At 47.0% G+C, this 18,421-nt stretch overlaps 1 protein-coding gene across 4 annotated transcripts in view; it reads right to left on the bottom strand.

The window, feature by feature from the left end:
• The window catches only part of PDE10A (phosphodiesterase 10A), a 786,289-nt gene that overhangs the window by 362,288 nt on the left and 405,580 nt on the right, over positions 1-18,421 (bottom strand). The window contains exon 1 of one of the 4 annotated variants that reach the window (XM_037817807.1): positions 9,077-9,848. The exons of 2 other annotated variants lie outside the window; for them this stretch is intronic. In XM_037817807.1, the coding sequence (XP_037673735.1) occupies positions 9,077-9,848 (772 nt within the window). Of the gene's footprint in view, positions 1-7,997; positions 8,060-9,076; positions 9,849-18,421 lie in introns of those variants that run through there. One more of the 4 variants, XM_037817808.1, reaches the window with a different exon arrangement.

The raw sequence follows: 18,421 nt of genomic DNA, 5'->3' as shown, positions 1-18,421 counted from the left end.
CAATGGGATGCCCTACAGTGTCCTGTCCCCTGTGCTGTCCTCTTTCGATTGTTACTTTTTAAAACATATGTTGGCCTTTTATCTTGTCAGGATCCCTCATTAGACAGCAGCTCCTCAAGGCCAGGAACAAGTCTGCCTTGACAGATTTACTGCCAATGATTAAGAGAGTAATGGTGCTTAGTAGACAATAAATATCTGTGTGTTGCATTATCTCATCACACTGGCCTACCTTCTCCCCCAGTGTGAAAGCCTGCGGAAACCTTGGTCTTTCCTTGACCCACCCTGCCAGCTCTATCTCCCACTTCTCCCCCACATGAAGTCATCACCAACCATCAAGCCATTCTACTTGGAAACTCCCAAATAATTGCCACAAGCTCTTACCTTCCTGCCTTGCCCAGTTCCTCTCTTCTACCTCGAATATCTCTCTCATTCAACTCCATATATCAAAAACTCTTCCTCCCTTTAGACACCACTCAAATTTCATCCAGCTGGGCAATTTCTACCAAGGTGTACAGTTGAGAGCTTAAAAGTGTTCATCTTTCTGGTTCGGTATCTTATTTTAATGCAGAGAGTCTATCCATTCCCTCTTTGCCTGCTTTTTCTTAAATGAATTCACTTTATGCACCATTAATGGATACATCTTCCTAAAAGATTACTTTAGTCATAGAACTTCCCTTCTAAAAAGCTGTGCCTTCAGCATCCCTGTTCTCCTCTTTGTGACCCAAAGGAGGGGCATTTCCGTATCTTCACACCAAGCCGCTCACTCTCTGATGAACTAATGCTTTCCAATCAGGGAAAATAGAGGTAGTACCAGGTGAAACACATTAATTTCTCACTTTTTCCCCTCTATCTACCTGAAAATTTATGTACATTTGCACCCATCCTTTCCTAAATTCTCTGAGGAAGAGGTTTCCCTTTTGGTACCCAAAGCTGTCACATGCCTGCTCCATACTATTCCTTCTTCTTTAAGGCTTTACTCCATCCTCTTTCTCCTATTTCTCCAAATTCATTTTCCTTAGCAAACAAATACTTTTAGATCAGTCCTACGGGGAGAGGGGACATCTCTCATCCCCCTACAGCTACTGAGCTATCAACTTTCATTCACCGCTTTTTAAAAGTCAGATGCATTCATCCCTTATTTACTCCACATACCACTAAAATCTGGCTTCCTTCCCTACCACACCACTCAAGTCTCCGGGCAAAGGTCAGTGGTGCCATCCTAACTGCTTTAACTTACTGGGTCTTGGTGGCATCTGGCTTCCTCCTTGTTTAAATTCTTCCTTTGCCTTCCATGACACAGCCTGGTCCATTCCAACCCTTCTCCCTCAAATCACTCCTCCTTAGAACCTTCCACGATTCTTCATTCTTCTCCCTTCACATCTGTCTTCTCTCTGCTGGCTCTAACAACCACTCATTTCCCAGGCTCTCACTCAGTAACAGCTTCCACTGCTACCTTTAGCTCTGAGGATTCGCAAATCTCTTTCTCTGCTCTGCTTCACTCTGAGGATTTCGGGAGAGCCATTCATTCATTCATCAGACTTCTGCGTATCTACAGATTTCGGGAGAGCCATTCATTCATTCATCAGACTTCTGCGTATCTACAGTGCACCCAGCAACTGTTTATTAAACAACTCCATCTATAGTTGCCTCAAGAACCTCAAACTCTGAGTGAAGAATCCACATACTCTGCCTGAGGGGCACCCAAGCCTGCAATTGAAAACTTTGACTACAACTTTGTTCTCCTGACTTGTCCTCCAACTTTCAAACTTCCATTCTCCAACTGCCTGTTGAACACCTCTACAAGGTGTGCAGGGGGCAGCTCACACTTACCGCTGTCAAACAAAACTCCTGATTCCTCACCCCTAATCTTTCACCAGGCTTCCCGTCTCCATAAATAGTTCCTCTATTTACCCAATTCCTCCATCTAAAAACCTAGGACTGTTCTTGAGTCCTCTCTTTGTCTTTACTCCACATATCCTATCTGTGTTGGTTTGAAGCTGTTATGTGCCCCAGAAAAGGCCATGTTTTTTTTTTTAATTCATTCCTGTAGGTGTAGATCTATTGTGGGTGGGACCTTTTGATTAGGTTGTTTCAATTGAGATGTGACCCACCTCATTCAAGGTGAGTCTTAATCCTTTTATGGGAGTCCTTTATACGAGAATGAAGGACACACAGAAAACCCAGAAAAGCTCACAGAAAAAGCCCCAGAGAGGCTGAGATACAAGGACACACCCACAGAAGCCCAGAGAAGAGGCACCTGAAGCCAGAAGCTGGAAGCAATGAAACCCAGGAGAGAAGGACCAGTGGACATCAGCTTGTGCCTTGCTATCAGACAGAGGAGCCCAAGCTCACTGATAACAGGCCTTCAGAGAAGGTATCATCCTGCTGATGCCTTAATTCGGACATTTTCACAGCCTGAGCATTGTAAGCTTCTAAGTGAATAAATCTCCACTGTTAGAAGCCAGTCCATTTCTGGTATACTGCATTTTGTCAGCTTTAGCAAACCAAAACACCATCTATCTGCCAAGTCTTCTATATTCTACCTCCAAAACACCTCCAGAAACCATCCACTACATTTCATTCCTCCCCCTAATCCAAGGCATCCTCATTTCTCATCTGGACTGTCAGTTTTCCACTGCAGCTCCCTAAATTCATTCATCATACTACAGCGAGTATGACGTTTTAAGACCATTGACCATATATCACCCACCTGTTTACAGTCTTCCAATATAGCTTCTTGATGCCAACGGAGTAAAATCCAAAAATGCTTCTCTGACTTACAAAGCCTTCACCTGGCTCAGTTTGCCTGGGCAGCTTCATTTGCACCCACCATTTGGGTCAGTGACCATGCACGCTCCACAAACACAGCTTTTTGCTCCATTCCCCAAACATGTCTATGGGTCTTTCCTTCGAGTCTGGGCACTAAATGCTTCCTATCCTGGGTAGCTCTTCTTCCTGATCACTACATGGCTATCGGCTCTTTGTCATCTCGATTCTAGCGTCACTGTTCCTACTCACAGAGACCTGCAAAGACGACCCAAGCTAACAGAGTCAAACAGCCACTCTCTATTTTAATTCACTAGAAGTTACAAACAAAGCATACTGTAGGCCACACAGTATGTGCAAAATTCTGATAGTTCTTTACTCTAGAAATGGACCATCCCCACCTCCACCGCCAACTTTCCAATCCAGAAGCCAAGGAGCCACCCCTAACTCTTCTATCTCATCCTCAGTCACCAATCCTGCTAATATTACATGCTAAGTGATATTTCCATCTTTCCCCTACTTGTAATCTGTACCATCATCGTCTGGTTCTCCCTTGATTTCTCTCCTCATAGACCACCCCCTACCTCTGATCACACTGAACCGCCAGCTACTGAAGGTTGCCTTTCTACAGTGCAAATCTGATTTTTTTTTCCACCTCTCTATGTATAATCCCTCAAAGGGCTAAGTATAAGGATAATTATAAGATCTTTAGCACAGCACAGAAAGAATCTTCTTTCTCTCCAGTCTCAAGGAGTCCTCTCTCCCAGCCCTCTGCCTTGGGATGTGCCATTTCCTCTGCCTAAAAGACCCAGACTTCCACTCTCCAGCTCTCTGGAGCACTTCTGCATCCTCAGGGCTTAACTCGGCCACCACCTCCCCGGGAACCTCCTCGGGTCCATGGTTGGAAGGTACTCAGTTCTCTGCCCCCAAAGCATTCTCCACAACCTCTCTTTCGGTGCACTTGACATATTTTTTTTAACTCTTACTTGTTTGTCTCTCCTGGAGAGAACTGACATTGTCTTTGAATCTTGGGTCCCTAGAATAGAGGTGAACACAAAAGCAGAGCTTTCAATACATGCTTTTTAATTTTGAAGCCCCTTGAAGACAGGCACCATGTTTTGGTTTATTTGTTTGTTGTGTTGCTTTATCTTTGGATTTCCAACATAAGAATTGAGTTATTTTCCATAAAAGTATCTGTCACTGTTATCAGTCTCAGAGATAGAACCCAAAAAGACAAGCCCCTGACCTAGAGGGGAAAGCCAAGCAATAAATACACAAGCTGATAAGTGAGGAAGCTAACTTCAGAAAGTGGGCAAAATGCTACAAATAAAACAAAAGGCTGAATATCTTCTGTGTTCTTTGTAAGATATGAGTGAGCTCTGCTATCCCTGCTGAGTTTTCCTTTAAACAGGGAAAAGAAAAGATCTGCTGCAGGAGCTCGATTAAAATTTTAAAGAGAAATTAAAATGTTTTAAATTCCAACTAAGTTCTCCTTTTGAGGGAAAATATTCCTTTTCCCTGAGAATTATTTTTTCCTTCTCAGACTGCATGAGCTGTTTTTAAACAAACAAAAATTAACAATGTATTAAATGACTAAATGTTCACCACACTATGTTTAACCTGCTTTATAGTAAACAAAGTCCTCATATTGTTTGACCGACTGCACTGAAACTTTTCCCCTAATGGGGCAGAAAAAGTTTTCTGTTCCAAAATTAGCCAAGGCTAATATATCAAATTGAGATGGAAGGAGACATTAACTTCAACCATTTCTACTGCTTTACATTTAAAACTTAAAGGATTATCTTTGTTCACACAGGTTGTTTTTGTTTGTTTGTTTGTTTTAATTTGCCCAAAGTCTACAGAAACACTTGGTGAAATTACATAATTACTGAACCTAGATCATTCCACCCAGTTTAAATAGCTTTCCCCTTTGGACTTAAGCCATTTCTGATGGCTCCTGTCAGAAAGGATCTTATCCTTCCAGTGACATTTGATGACCCTCATCACCTGCCCCTCCCCCCCCCTCACCTGACACTTGAATTCACAGTTTTGCTTTGCTGGTTATACTAAAAGGTATCCCTATACCACTCAGAACAGTTGTCATTATATTCATCCCCCTTGAACAACTAGCATGGATGGGTATTCAATAATTACCTCTTGGTTACTGATTGATTTATGTCCATTTTTGTTGCTGTGCTACTCATCTTGCATTCCTCTGCTAGTTCGGCCTCACCAGGCCCATAAAAATAAGCTAAATGTAAAAGCCAGTGTAGCTAGTATGTGTTAACACATTTTCTCTTAAAAGAGATCATATTTTTCTCAGTTTGTTCAAGTGTTGGCCACGCAGCATCTTTCTTCTCAAGAAACAGAGCAATGGTAGTTAGTGATGGATGCAGAAGATATTCAAAGCCCTTAATTCCTGGAAATGTACACATTTTCTGCTTTGAATAAATGAGAAATAAACGGTACATTGGATCTGAAAGCATCTACAGTCTGCACTCACAAATATTCCCCACCTTATTTTCCTTGCTTTCCTTCTTCCCTCCTTGAGGAACTAGTGTTTTCCTTTTTTCCATGGATCTTTGCATCTTTCAGAATAGCTAAGGTGAAACAAACATTCTATGGAAAAATGTGGGACTATTGGTAAGGGGGAGAGAAGGAGGTGACTCTCTGACTTTTGACTCCTTAAAGCAGGATTCTCAAAATCAATCTCGAAAGTTCCTTTTTCCAGGAATTCCCACAACTGCAGCTCTTCCAGTCACATTACAACTGGGGCAGCCAGGTGTCTACTAGGTAGCAGTTTTTTCCCAGAAGATCGAATGCAACTCACATTGGCCTATCATGCAATGACTTCTTGACTTTCAATTGTACATAACTCAAGCCAAACTGTAAAGTGGAACTTCACTAAATTAGTTCTGGAAGGAGTTGATCTTTCCATGTGCTAAAAAACAGGGATTTTTCTTTTGTCTCTTTCAAACAGCAACTCTTCTAGCAATGAAGTGCTGAAACCGAGTGCCGGAGGAACAGTTCAGAGGTAAGTAATTAAAAGCAGATGGCAGGAAATGAGGTAAAATCAGACATGACTTGACAAAGGCTGAGAATGAGTACCACATATGGTTACCTCTGATGACTTGTGGTGCTGGAAACGAATGTTGAACCAGCTCTTTCTCTCTTACTAATTCATGATCTGCTTTCGGACAGGGACCCTGATTCTACCCATCTAGCATCTCTACAGCCTGGCTACGACAGTGCCTGGCAAATGATTGTAGCTTTTAATAAAAGTTTGTCCAGTGCAGCAAGGAATGAACCAATGAATCAGGTTACACTCAAATGTAAAGACAAAATGGACAGTAATGGAATTAAGATATTATACCTTCACCACATGACTTGCTCATTGACGATAACAAAAAATACAGCAGGCATTCTTTTAAAACAGTAATTGGACACATCAGCCTTTTATGTGACAGCCTGCATTTTAGACCAAGAGGAGATCAAACTGAAAGAAAAAAAACAGAAGAGTCTGGAATGTTTTCAACGACAGACATCAAAAAAATCTGCTGAGCTTGGGGTACTTTAGCAATGAAGACAAATGTGGCTAGTTTGCAGCAATAGATGGAATCGATGACCCAAAAGGTAGAGATGGAGAGTGTCAGAACAGAAACCAGTTATTTGCATTTGCACATCAGTATAATCCCTTCCTACCTTTGAGTGAGGAGGGAATAACCTGAGAATCCTACATTTGTAAGTAGGTGAAAGATTTTGTTTAAAAGCACCCTAGTACTTACTTTACTAATGTCCCAGATAAGATTTTGGTAGCCTCGTGCACCCCTCCCAACCCCAGGGGATATGGCTAGAAGGAAGAAAAAACCAAACAAACAAATCTGCTTGCTTGTATTATGGTGGATCTGACTTTCCCTTCACCTTCTCCCTGTGGGAAATTTTGACAGATTGGATCCTTCTAAAGGCTCTTCTTTTCCAGGTTCTCTTTCTTAATTGAAAGCCTGCTGGGATTCCCCTGGGACAACTTAACCATCCAACCTGGGCCACCAGTGGGTCTTTAATCTGTTCCATGACAACCCTCCCAGGTCTCCCCTCCAAACAAACAAGCAGACAAACATCAACAAGCAGCAGCAACAAACAGATGCCCCATTATTTTTGGAAAATGTGTTCTTGCCCAGTGCCTACACCCACTAAACCTCCCTAGCACCACCATCTACCCAAAACAGTTTTCACCACTGGTCAAAGTACAGCCACCCCCCTACCAGCTGCCAACCAAGAAAAAATGTTTGTTAGTGGTGGTGTGTGTGTGTTTAAGAAAGAATTTGCAAGTGAGCCAGGGAAGTAAAACGCGGGAAATCCCAGTCCTCTTTCAGGCCCTGGGCTTTCCCCAGCGCACTTCAAACCTGGCTAAGAGCCCCATGCTCTACGCCTCACCCTCAATTCCTGGCCAACCGAGGCTCTTTATAGAAAGTAAAAATGTCTCTGCTGACCACATCTGGGGGCAGGAGGGGAGGCCACTCACACAGACCCCCCACCCCCAGTCCCTCAACTCCAGCATCCATGAAAGAAATGGACACCCGTGGGGATGAGAGAGAGGCTGTGGGACAGTCGGGGTGCGGTAAAGGGGACAGTGTTTAGGGCTGTGGGACAGACCGCCCCTAAAACTGGGGAAGGCCACACAAGGGCGCGGGAAGAAGGGGCTGCCTGGAAGTCCCCGGCCACGCCTCGTCCTCCCATCAAGGCGACAAGCAAGGACGAGCAGCCACCTGGTCACCCGCTGCCGCAGACCCCAGGCGGGGAGCGAGGTGGCGGAGCGCAGCCCGGCCCCCCCGGCACGCGGCGCGCCGGCACAGCCCCGGGGCCGCGCACCCCCGGCGGCCCGGCCAAGGAAGCTTCGTTGGTGCCCGGAAAAACTCCCGGGCCTGGTCTGAGGGTCCCCGGGAGGACGCTGAGCAGGCGTGCCCGGCAGCTGGGAGAGGGAAGCAGGCGCAGCGCCCGGGAGGAAGCGCCCCGGAAACGCGGCGCCCGCAGGAGGATGAGACAAAGGCTCGGGTTTGCGCGCGGAGGGCGGCGGTGGCCAAAGCCCAGCACCCGGAGCCCAGAGCTCGCCGCGCCGCCCCTGTCGCCCGAGCCACGCCGGGCGCCCTCACCGGAGCGAGAGGAGACCCGCCCTCGGCCATCCAAGCCAGCCCGCCCGGTCCCCGCCTCCCTCGCGCACCCCGCGTCCTCACCCGGCTCGCCCTCCATCCGCCGCAGCGACCCCACACTTCTTTGCCTCCGGGACACCTCCTTCCTCAACATCTCCCGCCTCTGTCCTCCTAAGCCAACCTCTGCCTTTACTTTGCGCCTCGGCCTTGCCCCCCTCCCCCGGGGCACGCCTTCTGCCGCCCCTACCCCGGAGCCGCTCCCAACCCCGCGCCGGAGGGTGGGGGGCGCGGGAGAGTCCCGCGCTCGGTCCTGGGGGCACATCCAGCGAGCCCGAGCCGCGGCGCCTTTCTCCCCTACTCTGACCCCAGGCATGGTTCTTCTCCTTTGTCAACCAGAGCGCCAGCAAGCCTGCGGGCTCCACGGAAAGCGGGTCCCCAGGTGGGGTGTGTGTGTCTCCCATCAGAGTCCCTGTGACTTCTAGGTCCACGCTGACCGTCCCACGGTGCGGAACACGGTCATTTAGGGCCCACGGGGAGTAAGTAACGCAGGAGGCGCCGAGCCCGAGCCCCCGAGGGTGGTCGCGATTCAAGTGTTCTGCGGGTCTGACCACCGCGTGGGGCGCGGGTTGCAGGGCCGTTGCCTACCCTCGCCCCACCCAGGGGAAGCCCGGCGGTCGCGACACCGAGGTGGACCGAAGCACGGTGCCCTCCAGCCAAGTGTGTTCTCTGTCTAAAGAGAGGGGAGCCCTGGGGAAGTGGCCACGCGTGGAGAGTACGCATGGGTGCGGGGCAGTGCGGTCAGAAAGAGCACCCAAGGGACCCGAAGCGGGCCGCGGGTCCTGCTCTTGCAAACGCCCAGCCCACGCGCTCGGATTCCGCTTGGCCCGCGTCCCCCGCGCGTAAGCGGAGCCTAGGAATCCCGGTGTCCCCGCGCGCTCCACCGCGTGGCCGCTCGCTCCCCAGCCTGTGCCCAAGAGGTTCACCGGCCACCATGCGCTCGGGTCCTTCTCCGCCAGACACGCGGGACACGTGCGCCCTAGCCCAGCGCCCGTCCCCGGGGCCACCTCCCGTCCCACCCCAGCGGGGCTAGCCCCCCGCCCGTCCTCCAACGGGGCGAAAAAAATCGCCTCAGCGGCCGGTGGACGGGGCGCCAAACCACTTACTTGGGCTCAGAAGACACTCCGTAAACCTTCTGAAGCAGCCCGCAGGAGCAGAAGGTCCATCTCCCATGTCGGAGCCGAGGAGCAGCGGGGCCCAGGCGGCGAACGCGAAGCCGGCGCCTCTGCGCGGCCACGGACGGCGGCGGCCGCCGGAGCCCGAGCCCGGGCCTCCGAAGCCCCCGGCGGCGCCCAGGAACCCGGGAGGCCCCGGGCGACAGGCGGCCGGGCCGAGGAGGGGCCGGGGCCCGGCGCGGGCGGGCGGGAGCAAGCCCTGGAGCGCGGGAGCGAAGAGCAGCCGCCGCCTCCCGCCGCTGCCGGCGCGGTGACTGCTGCCGGGGTGGCCGCTCAGGGGAGCTGCCTCTCCTCCTCCTCCTCCTCCAGCATCGCCGCCTCCTCCTCCAGCCGCCGCCGCTTCGCCCTCCCTCCCTTGGAGACTCACTGGGAGGTGAAAGGAGGATGAGGAGGGGAGAGCCGGAGGAGGGGGCCGGGGGGGCGGCGGCCAGAAGTAGAAGGGAGATGGAGAGGAGGAGGGGAAAGGGGAGGGGAAGGAGAGGGAGAAGGGAGAGCGGGGGGCGCCCCGGCGGCCGCCGCTGCTCCCGCCGGCGCCGCAGCGCGCAGAGAGGCCGGCGCGGCCCGGAGAGGCTGGGGGCGGGCGCGCGGCGGCGCTGCGCTGGGGCTCCGGGCGGGGCTGGCCGGGGCCGGATCTGGGCTGCTCCCCAGCCGCGGGCCGGGGTGCCTGGGGGCGGGAGAAGAGCAGCTTCTCCGGGTTGGCCATGAGCCTCCTCCCTCGCCCGCTAGCCAGAGGCAGGACGTCTGCGGGGTGCGCGCAGGGCGCGCGGAGCGGGCCCGGACCCGCGCGATTGCCTGCGCCCCGCCGGGACCGTACGCCGCAGCAAATCGGCCCCGCTGCCCGGGCCGGGGCCTCCTCTCCGGTCTGCCGCTCCCCGCCGGACCAAGTCCTCACATGGTCCTCGCCCTTAGGGTCCAGAGGACGGGATGCCGGCAGCCAGGGTCCCGCGGCGCCCCTCTCCCCGCTGGGGCGCAGAGCCGCGGTCTTCCCGTGGGGAGGGCGCAGAGGGTGCGGGGACACCCTGCCTGTACGCCTGCTGCCTTCTGGCCGCCCTCCGGGACCTGTTCCTCGGCGACTGCTCGAAAGCAGCCGAGAAAATCCCCGCAGCGCGGCTTCCCATTGAGGTGGCGGCTGCGGCGGCAGAAAACGCCCACTGGCGAGCCGGGCGCCCCCCACGCCGCCGCCGCCGCCGCCGCCGCCGCACACGTAACGCGCGCCCGGGTGACACGGCCCAGAGCGCGCCAGGCCTGCCCGGTACCTGCGCGGTCACTCTGGGGACGCCAAGCGCCCCGGGGACTGGTAGGTGGGGTTGGGCCGCTGCTGCCGTGCGGGGCGGGATCTACCCGGGCGCCATCCTTAGGGTTCTGCACCCGCAGAGCGTCCCAGTTCAGGCTGCGCTCTGGGCCAGGGAGTCCTGTTGGCGGGCAAGCTGTGCCTAGGTCCCGGGTGGGGGGGGGGGGCGATTTCAGACTTGTACGTTCCGTTGGACTTGTTCGTGAATAAACGCGCACTGTGTGCGATAAACTTAAGGTTTGGAGAACCGGTTCCCCGGCAGGATGCCTTTTCAAATACCCACGTTTAAACATACTCCAAGCGCACAAACCCAAGTCACCCTTCGCAGTTTGCCCCAGTGGGATTTGGAGAATGGAAAGGGTAAACTTTGGCTCCAAAAGAAAAATGGTGAAAATCAGCGCCTTAAGGGCAGCCTCGTAGGCTGCGGCTTTCTTGGACCGCTTTCCCCAGCTGCGAAACCCCAGAGTTGCCCCGGAAGGGAGGAGATCTGCCTCCAGATGAGCGCACAGAAAAAAAGGAGCCGCCCGAAGTTTGGGAAGTTGGAGCGCCAGCGCGCAAAGATGCGCAGGTGTCTGTCTGGCGCCGCAGGCGCGCGGGTCCCGAGCCACCAGGCGGGCGGGTCCAATGAGGGGGCAGTGGCCCTGCAGTCCCACCGTGGGAAGGGCTGTCCGTTTCGTCTTGGACTTCCTGGACTTAGGACGCCTCCCCTGGAACTGGAGCGCCACTTTCCAGAAGGGCAAGGCGATCAGATGGAGCGCGCGACTAGTGAGCAGGGATGCAGCTGCTCCCGCTGACACAGGGCCGGCTGCAACAGGTGCACGGGTCACCAGGGACGTTTCTCGCCCTCGAGGTTTTCTTCTCTCTGTCCAGTGCTCACGTGTTTTTATTTTGAAGCGCGCTCCAGCTTCTTCCCTCTTCTATACTTCTTTGCTCGACTCCCATCCAAATCTCCTACATTGACAAAGGGGTACGTTTGCTTCTGCACCAAAACGAGCAGATTGGGCACCCGGGACATTGTGAGACTTCCCCTCCCCTAGAAAAAGTCCATTGGAGTTCCCTGGACTCCCGGACGGAGTGTCGCGTGTCAGGGGCGCCAGCCCTGGCACTCACCAGGTCGTGATCCCTGAATTTGAGGAACAAGAAAATGATTCCGGTGACTCTTACCTGACTAAGAGGGGGTTGCCGTTTGCGTTTACACTTTTTTTTTTTTTTTTTTTTTCACCTAAGGAAAACCTAGACACTCTGATGCTTTCTGTCCCGACGTAGGTTCCCGGAGTGACGCTCCTCCAGCAGCGCAGCCCCGACACTTGTAGCTTGTGCGCTCCAAGGCCGGAGTGTCGCGCCCGCTGCGAGCGCGAACTCCGCGGAAAGGGTCTCCAGAGGTGTCCACGGTTATTTAGAGAAGACGTATTTCCCCACGTCTTCGGGTTTTTCGTCCGTTCCTTTATATTTAACATGTTTCCCCTTGTCATTTAAGTTTCATTAGCTGCAATTTTGGAGTCATTAAAGTAATTCTCCCGTTACAAGAAACTTGGCATTTGAGTTGAAAACAAGCAACACTGCCGGCGCGCGCGGAGGGACGGCGGGTGGAAAACATCAAATATTTATTCTCTGAGTCTTTGTGAAAACAGGACGCAAACTTTAGACTTCTCGTTAACCCCTTTGTAGAAAAAACCTTCTGTCTTTTATTCGTCCTTCTTTTCTCCAGTTTCTTGCTGGAAGAGACGCATTTCCTGCACAAATTAAAAATCACAAACCATAACAAGGGAAAAGGAACAACTCGATGTGTTTACTCATTATCAATTACATTTTGCTACGTGTTCTTTCTACTTAATCATGGTATCCACGTTTGTTAGGAATTCAAAGACTTGTCCTTCTTGAAATATTGCTGAATCCAAGACTTAGATTACAAACACAAAGACGTATAGGTTGGTTCGCTCACCCCTGTGTTCAGGTGCTGCAGCACCTGTAGAATGTGTCTTTTGTGGATTCCTTTCCTTCCCTTTGCATTTCTTTAGCGATGTATCAGAAAGGGGAGGGGACTGGGTAACCAAACATTTATTAGCCCAAACCTTCTATGGATAAATGCACTGGCCCATGATTAATCGGACCCTGCATTCTGGTAGTCCCCATAAAGTTTTCAACATAGTTTCATGTCAAAGTGCTAGCGGATTAGAGTGCAATTCAAGCATAACTGAAATTACTAGTTGTGTCTCCAGGAGCAAAGAAAGAGCTGTGCCGGAAGTTCAGACCGCTGCAGTGCTCTGGTTAAAATAAATGATTTTCTTCAGCCTCGGTTGAGGAAATGCCAGCCTATATTTCAAAGAACAAAAACCTTGAAAGAATATTTAGAGAAAGTTAACACGAGTAAAGGCGCCAAAATTATGACCATTACTAATAGTTCAACGTTTTAAAAGTATATAAAGCAGATGTCTCTCCTACTTTAACAGGGAAAATGATGAAGCAAGAGTTTTATATTAGTAATGAAACCTTGTACTACTGGATCTGTGTGATCATAAGCATATTTAAATTCTTTAAACATTATTCCATATCTTGTTATTTTTAAATCAAGTCAATTCTATATTGGTTTTTGTATTTTATGCATAATAATTTATACACAGAGGAAACATCTGGCTGATTATTGTCTAATTGAATTATATGCTCTAAAAAACTTTCATGGGTCAAGGGAGAGTCTAAGAAATTCTTTAATGATACATTTTGTCACAAAATTATGATATTTCTGGGTAATTTAACCATGCAACCCAATTAACAACCCAAGAGTTAGGTTCACAAATAGTACGGTTAATATTTGATGAGCTTTTAGGTAAACATACATGCCTGTTTCTTAACTGATTTTATTTTACATTTGACCTTAGTGCTTACACCTTTAAATATTCCATGGGAAGCAGATTTTTGGTTATCCTGTTTTCTCTTGTAAAATGCTAGTAGCCTTTCTTTATAGAGATATGAAAGCAAAGGTAAATGAAATGTGAAACTCATGAACTCATATAGACACAGTCTATAAAAAAGGGCACAATCTCTTGACTTTGATTTTGATTTTGGTGACTTATTTAAAATAGATACCTGAGAAAACTACTACTTAAGCATCATTCCCAAGTGGCCATTTTTCCCAAGTTCAGTGAAAAGATGCTGGGTTTGCATATCAGTGTTTTCAACTGAATAATTTGTCACTCAGTTGTGATATGTTATATCACACAAAACTTTTGCATTCTATGAAGATAATTTATCCACTGTCTGGCATATTAAAAATGGAATTCAGCTGCTGGACACTTATTCACACCCTCCTAAGCCCACCGAATTCCTCACTACCAGTTCTAAATTTATGTCTTTCCAGGAAGCTTTTTTGACTTCTTCTCCACCCTAATCCATCATAGCTTTGTTGTATAGACACTTGGAAGTTGTCAATTTAATCTGCACGTTACCATGTTGCATTAAATCTCTTCTTAATAAGTTTAATGCATGTGTAATTTGCATTTACAATTATGTTTTAAACAGCATGATATCAGGAGTCACACTTCTTTTACTGTTCACAACCATTAATAAAGGCCAGCACACAGTTGACATTGAATAATTGCTTCCCTACCTGTCACCTGCACGCCAATGATTATAAATTTCTATGATTGTTGATGTTAGCAAATCTTGACTAAAGTGAGAAGTGCATTCTTACAGTATGTCATAGTCAAGCCTAAAAAGATAAACAACAAAACACAAGGCTGTTATCATTCTAGTAAGAAAAATATTATTATAAAGCCAAAACATTGAATGGGATAGTCCTGAAACCAGACCAAAGATGATAAAAAATAACTCCCTCAACACCAATATTCCTAGATCTTCAGCAAAGTTTCAATTAAATTATTTTTATGAATTCAAACATATTAACTATAAACAAACTTCAATTTTATCACTTTGGTTATGTCATTAAACGACTAAAAAACCAGTATAAGTTAACTTATGCTTTATTTTAAAAACGTCAAAATATCATTTAGCTTACAGATAAAATATTTTTGATACTATGTAAATGGTAGAATTTTCTGTGTGTCAGTGAAAGGAAATTGCCTTAGCTGGTTGAAGCATTATTATTATTCCAAGTGACTCTTCCTCAGTATCCACGCCTTCTAAATGGAAGTGTTTCTTGATTAATAATAAGATCCAAATGGAAATTTTGACTAATCAAAAGCAAAACATTTAATTCTCTCCTTAAATTTAGCTCTACACAGTGGCTCCAAATATATAGCCCAGAGTCTGCTGATTCTAAAAATTACTACGGAGGTTACATACTTAATAGTGAATTCTCATGATAACAATGTATTAATCCTCTTATATAACACTTTCATGCTATAACACAACTAAATTTCCATGATGTTGCCATTAAAAAATTATCACATCACATTAGAAACCCATTGGGAATTGCAGAATGCTGAAGCAGTTTTCATAAAAACAGAAATTAGAATACAACCATGGGTTCTATTTAAATAATCAACACTATCTCCAAACTTACACAAGTCAGATGTATCAATTTAGTTTGAGACTCTGTTTTACGAATCAAATAAAAGCGGTGTGAGAACTGCATCTCAAAAAGAGGGGAAGGGCACAGAGGTAAAGAAAAGAAAGTATTTCTTTCAAAGACTGAAAATCCATTTTAAGTAAAAAGTGAACATGGAAAGGAGTAGCTTTTTAGTATTGACTAGGGAATGGCTTAAATTATTAAGTAAGCTTTGTCCAGATTCCAATAGATACCTTAGTCGCAAATGAGGATATAATTTACGAAAGGCTAAAATGGATAGTCTCACATTGCTGAGTACTTTAGAGTCCACACAAATTGTTTTGTTATGTTTGAGTTGTATATTGTTAAAGTCGTTTGAATAAGCAGGCTTCTGTCTGTTGTTTGGGAATCTTTTTCTTGCAAACATTTTTTTTTTTCCTTTCAATAGCCAAATTTTTACGATGGGCCTGAGCATGTATGCTGATGCAGGGGTCCAATGCGGTTATTAGAAAAAGATATTCCAGATTTGTCTCAAGAATAAGAATCAAAATGGCTAATTTCATCCAAAGAATGTATTCTTTTCTGTCAATCTCAAAAACAAACAAACAAAACAAACAAAAAAAAAAAAAAAAACAAGGTACAACCGGGGCACAATTGAGGCACCCCAAATTTTGTTTCAGTCCAGACCAGAATTGGATGGACATTTAAGAACATAAAGCTGAGGCAGGGTTCATTCACATGGCTGAACTGTTCTGACATCAGGTCCTGACTTACAAAGATGACAGGTTTTAGAAAAGACAATGCAATGCATTTTCTCCCAGAGCTTTTCTTTTTAAAGTGATGAAAGGAAAAAGAGAGAGAGACAGAGACAGCGCACACTTAATCCATGATCTGGCTCCCTCAGTTACTGATGTACCTTACACTGTGTCAGACACATAGTGTGGCGAGGCAATTGTTTTTAAGGATTTGGATTTTACTATGTAGATGGTCCTAATTTCAACTATCAGCCTCACCATCCAGAGTCTGCAAAAGAAACATGCTGTAAGAGAGATGTAAGTAGTATTTCATATATCAAACCTTTTGAAATGGACCCTTATAAGAAAAATAACTGACGGAAGCCAAAAGGTGAGCAGCTTTATTTTTTTCAGGGGCATTTGTTATCTTGTTAGACAGCCACAGAAATCCATAAAAACTTTCAGATTGGTAGCTGAAGTAAGGGGAAGTTGAGATTCATCTTGTTTGCTTCAGAAATTGGGGTTTTGTAACGTTGGGTTCATCTGCTACACTGATATTACAGTCATCTACAAAGGCAAGGTCAATCAAAGGGGATTTTCTCCCCCTCTCAGGGACTCATTTGCATCCACATTATTCTCCTGACAATGGAGGAAACTTTTCAGCAGTAAAGTGACAGGGTTTCATTGTTTCAGAATATATCCTTGCTAGAGGATGCTCTCTGTCTCCGGAATTCAAATCACTTGTCTTTTCTCTGACTCCAGTTTACCTAGTAGATTATTTTGAGAGCTACTGGTATGCATGAGAACTTTATATTCTCAGTCTCCCTCCACCACTCCATTCGGGTAGAGATTTCCACTGGAAGTCTCCAGAAATCTCCACCCCAAAGAGCCTTGTGCCCCTGGCACATCCTCGCAGTCTACACCCATCAGGGTTCAAAGTAATTCTAAAGAGAATTACCCTTGCCCCACTCACACAACCCACCATCCTTGCTAAGGGCAACTCAAACCATTGCAATTTAGCATATCGACCCCTAGTTGAACAAAGTAGACTTAAAAGCCAAACTTACTCTCCTGACTTGAAATAGCATAAACCTCAGTTCTACTTTCTACTTATTATAAGGCATTGGGAACCCTTCCACTTTGGCAAGAAACACAGCTTCCACCTTTACAGAACCACACACCAAGGCAAAGTGGCATTAAGTCATCTGTTAGCTTTGCTTCCCAGATCCTAACCCTCATCTCTAAAAGGACCCAATTGGCTCAAGACCACGTCTATACAATTGTGGTTGAACTAGGCAGGAATGGGACATCTGGGTTGCTTCATTTGCTCAAGCCACATAAATGATATTGCCACGCGTGGATAGCTAAGATGGCTCCTGGGGAATCGAAGAGGGGAAACTGCCGATGGGCAGATAATTTGTACACAGCATGTAGAATGTGTCCATCTTCTCCTCCCCAAGAGTCAGTTGCTGGGCCCCCAGGCCCCGAAGGGAGCATATCATCCAAGGGCCTGTGTTTCATTGTATGTATACTGACATTTCCCTAATAAACTTCATAATGAGAATCACAACAAATGCGTTTGACTAAATACAGAAAACGGAGGATTGGCCTTAAGGGAATTACATCATGGTTACCATTCAGCTGCAGCTTTTTCTTTCCCCATCCAGAATGTAGAGACCTTACCACAGGTACACTGAGGAACAGGATGGAACATCATTTCCTCAGAGTTAATTCATTTGAAAATAGAAGTTTAGGTAACGTTAACATGTGCATTCCGAGCAATTCTTTTATTTGATTAAAAACGTAATTGAATAAATAAAACCAAGTTAAAAACGACTGCGACTTATACCTGATAATCATGTATAATTGGCAACTAAATCATGATCTAATCAACTTAATTAACCCGTGACTATTTCCCACGTCTGCCATTTTCCAGTTTCGGAAGTTGCCTACAAGCAGCTGCATTGTTTAAAGGGTGCTGAGCTTGTTAGGGGTGGTGGAGAGAGCTGAAGATTCCTGGAGTCTAGAACACATCAAACTGCCAGTGTTGGAGATGCTTTAGGTAAAGAACCAGAATGGGGATAAATGTGTTCTGACAAACTGAGAAGTTAAAGTGGGATGGGGAACCCCTAGATGAGTTGCTACAGTCTGGACTGTGAAGGACATTTGATCAGCTTCTCCCACCGGGGTGACGTGTCTTTTGAAGAGCCAGCCACTGCACTGCCTTCCCCCAAATGGACACTTTCTGCATCTACAGCCTGTGGTTATCTGACTTCTCAGAAGTCACTACAATAAGGAAGAGATTAACTTCATAGGTTTTTCAGTTTATCAATGTAAAATCCCCTTTTTGTCAGGAAGTTCACTATTTTTTTTTTTTTTTTGAAGAATCAAGAGTACATGATCCTTGCTGTAAATTACAAAAGTCTACTTGTTTTTGTGAATATCACCCAATGATAGCCTGAAGCGAAGCCCTCTTCTGTTCTTAACTGTTTTGATTAAATTATCCTAATCCGAATTCTAATGAAATCATTGGAATGAGCAAACGCACAGAGTCAGAATCTAGAATGTAAGTTACCAGGGGATGGGTGCAGGTGGGCAATAGAGAGTTAAGGCTTAAAATGTGCAGACTTTCTTTCTGGAATGATAGAAATGTTTTGTAATGGATGGTGGTGATGGTAGCACAACATTGTGAACATAATTAGCACTGAATTATATATTCAAATGGGGCTAAAAGGGAAAAATTTAGG

Source organism: Choloepus didactylus, chromosome 24 (assembly GCF_015220235.1).
Source record: "Choloepus didactylus isolate mChoDid1 chromosome 24, mChoDid1.pri, whole genome shotgun sequence".
In the NCBI taxonomy this organism is placed as follows: Eukaryota; Metazoa; Chordata; class Mammalia; order Pilosa; family Megalonychidae; genus Choloepus; species Choloepus didactylus.
Note: the sequence above shows the minus strand (reverse complement) of the source record. Positions and strands in the feature narration are given on the sequence as shown.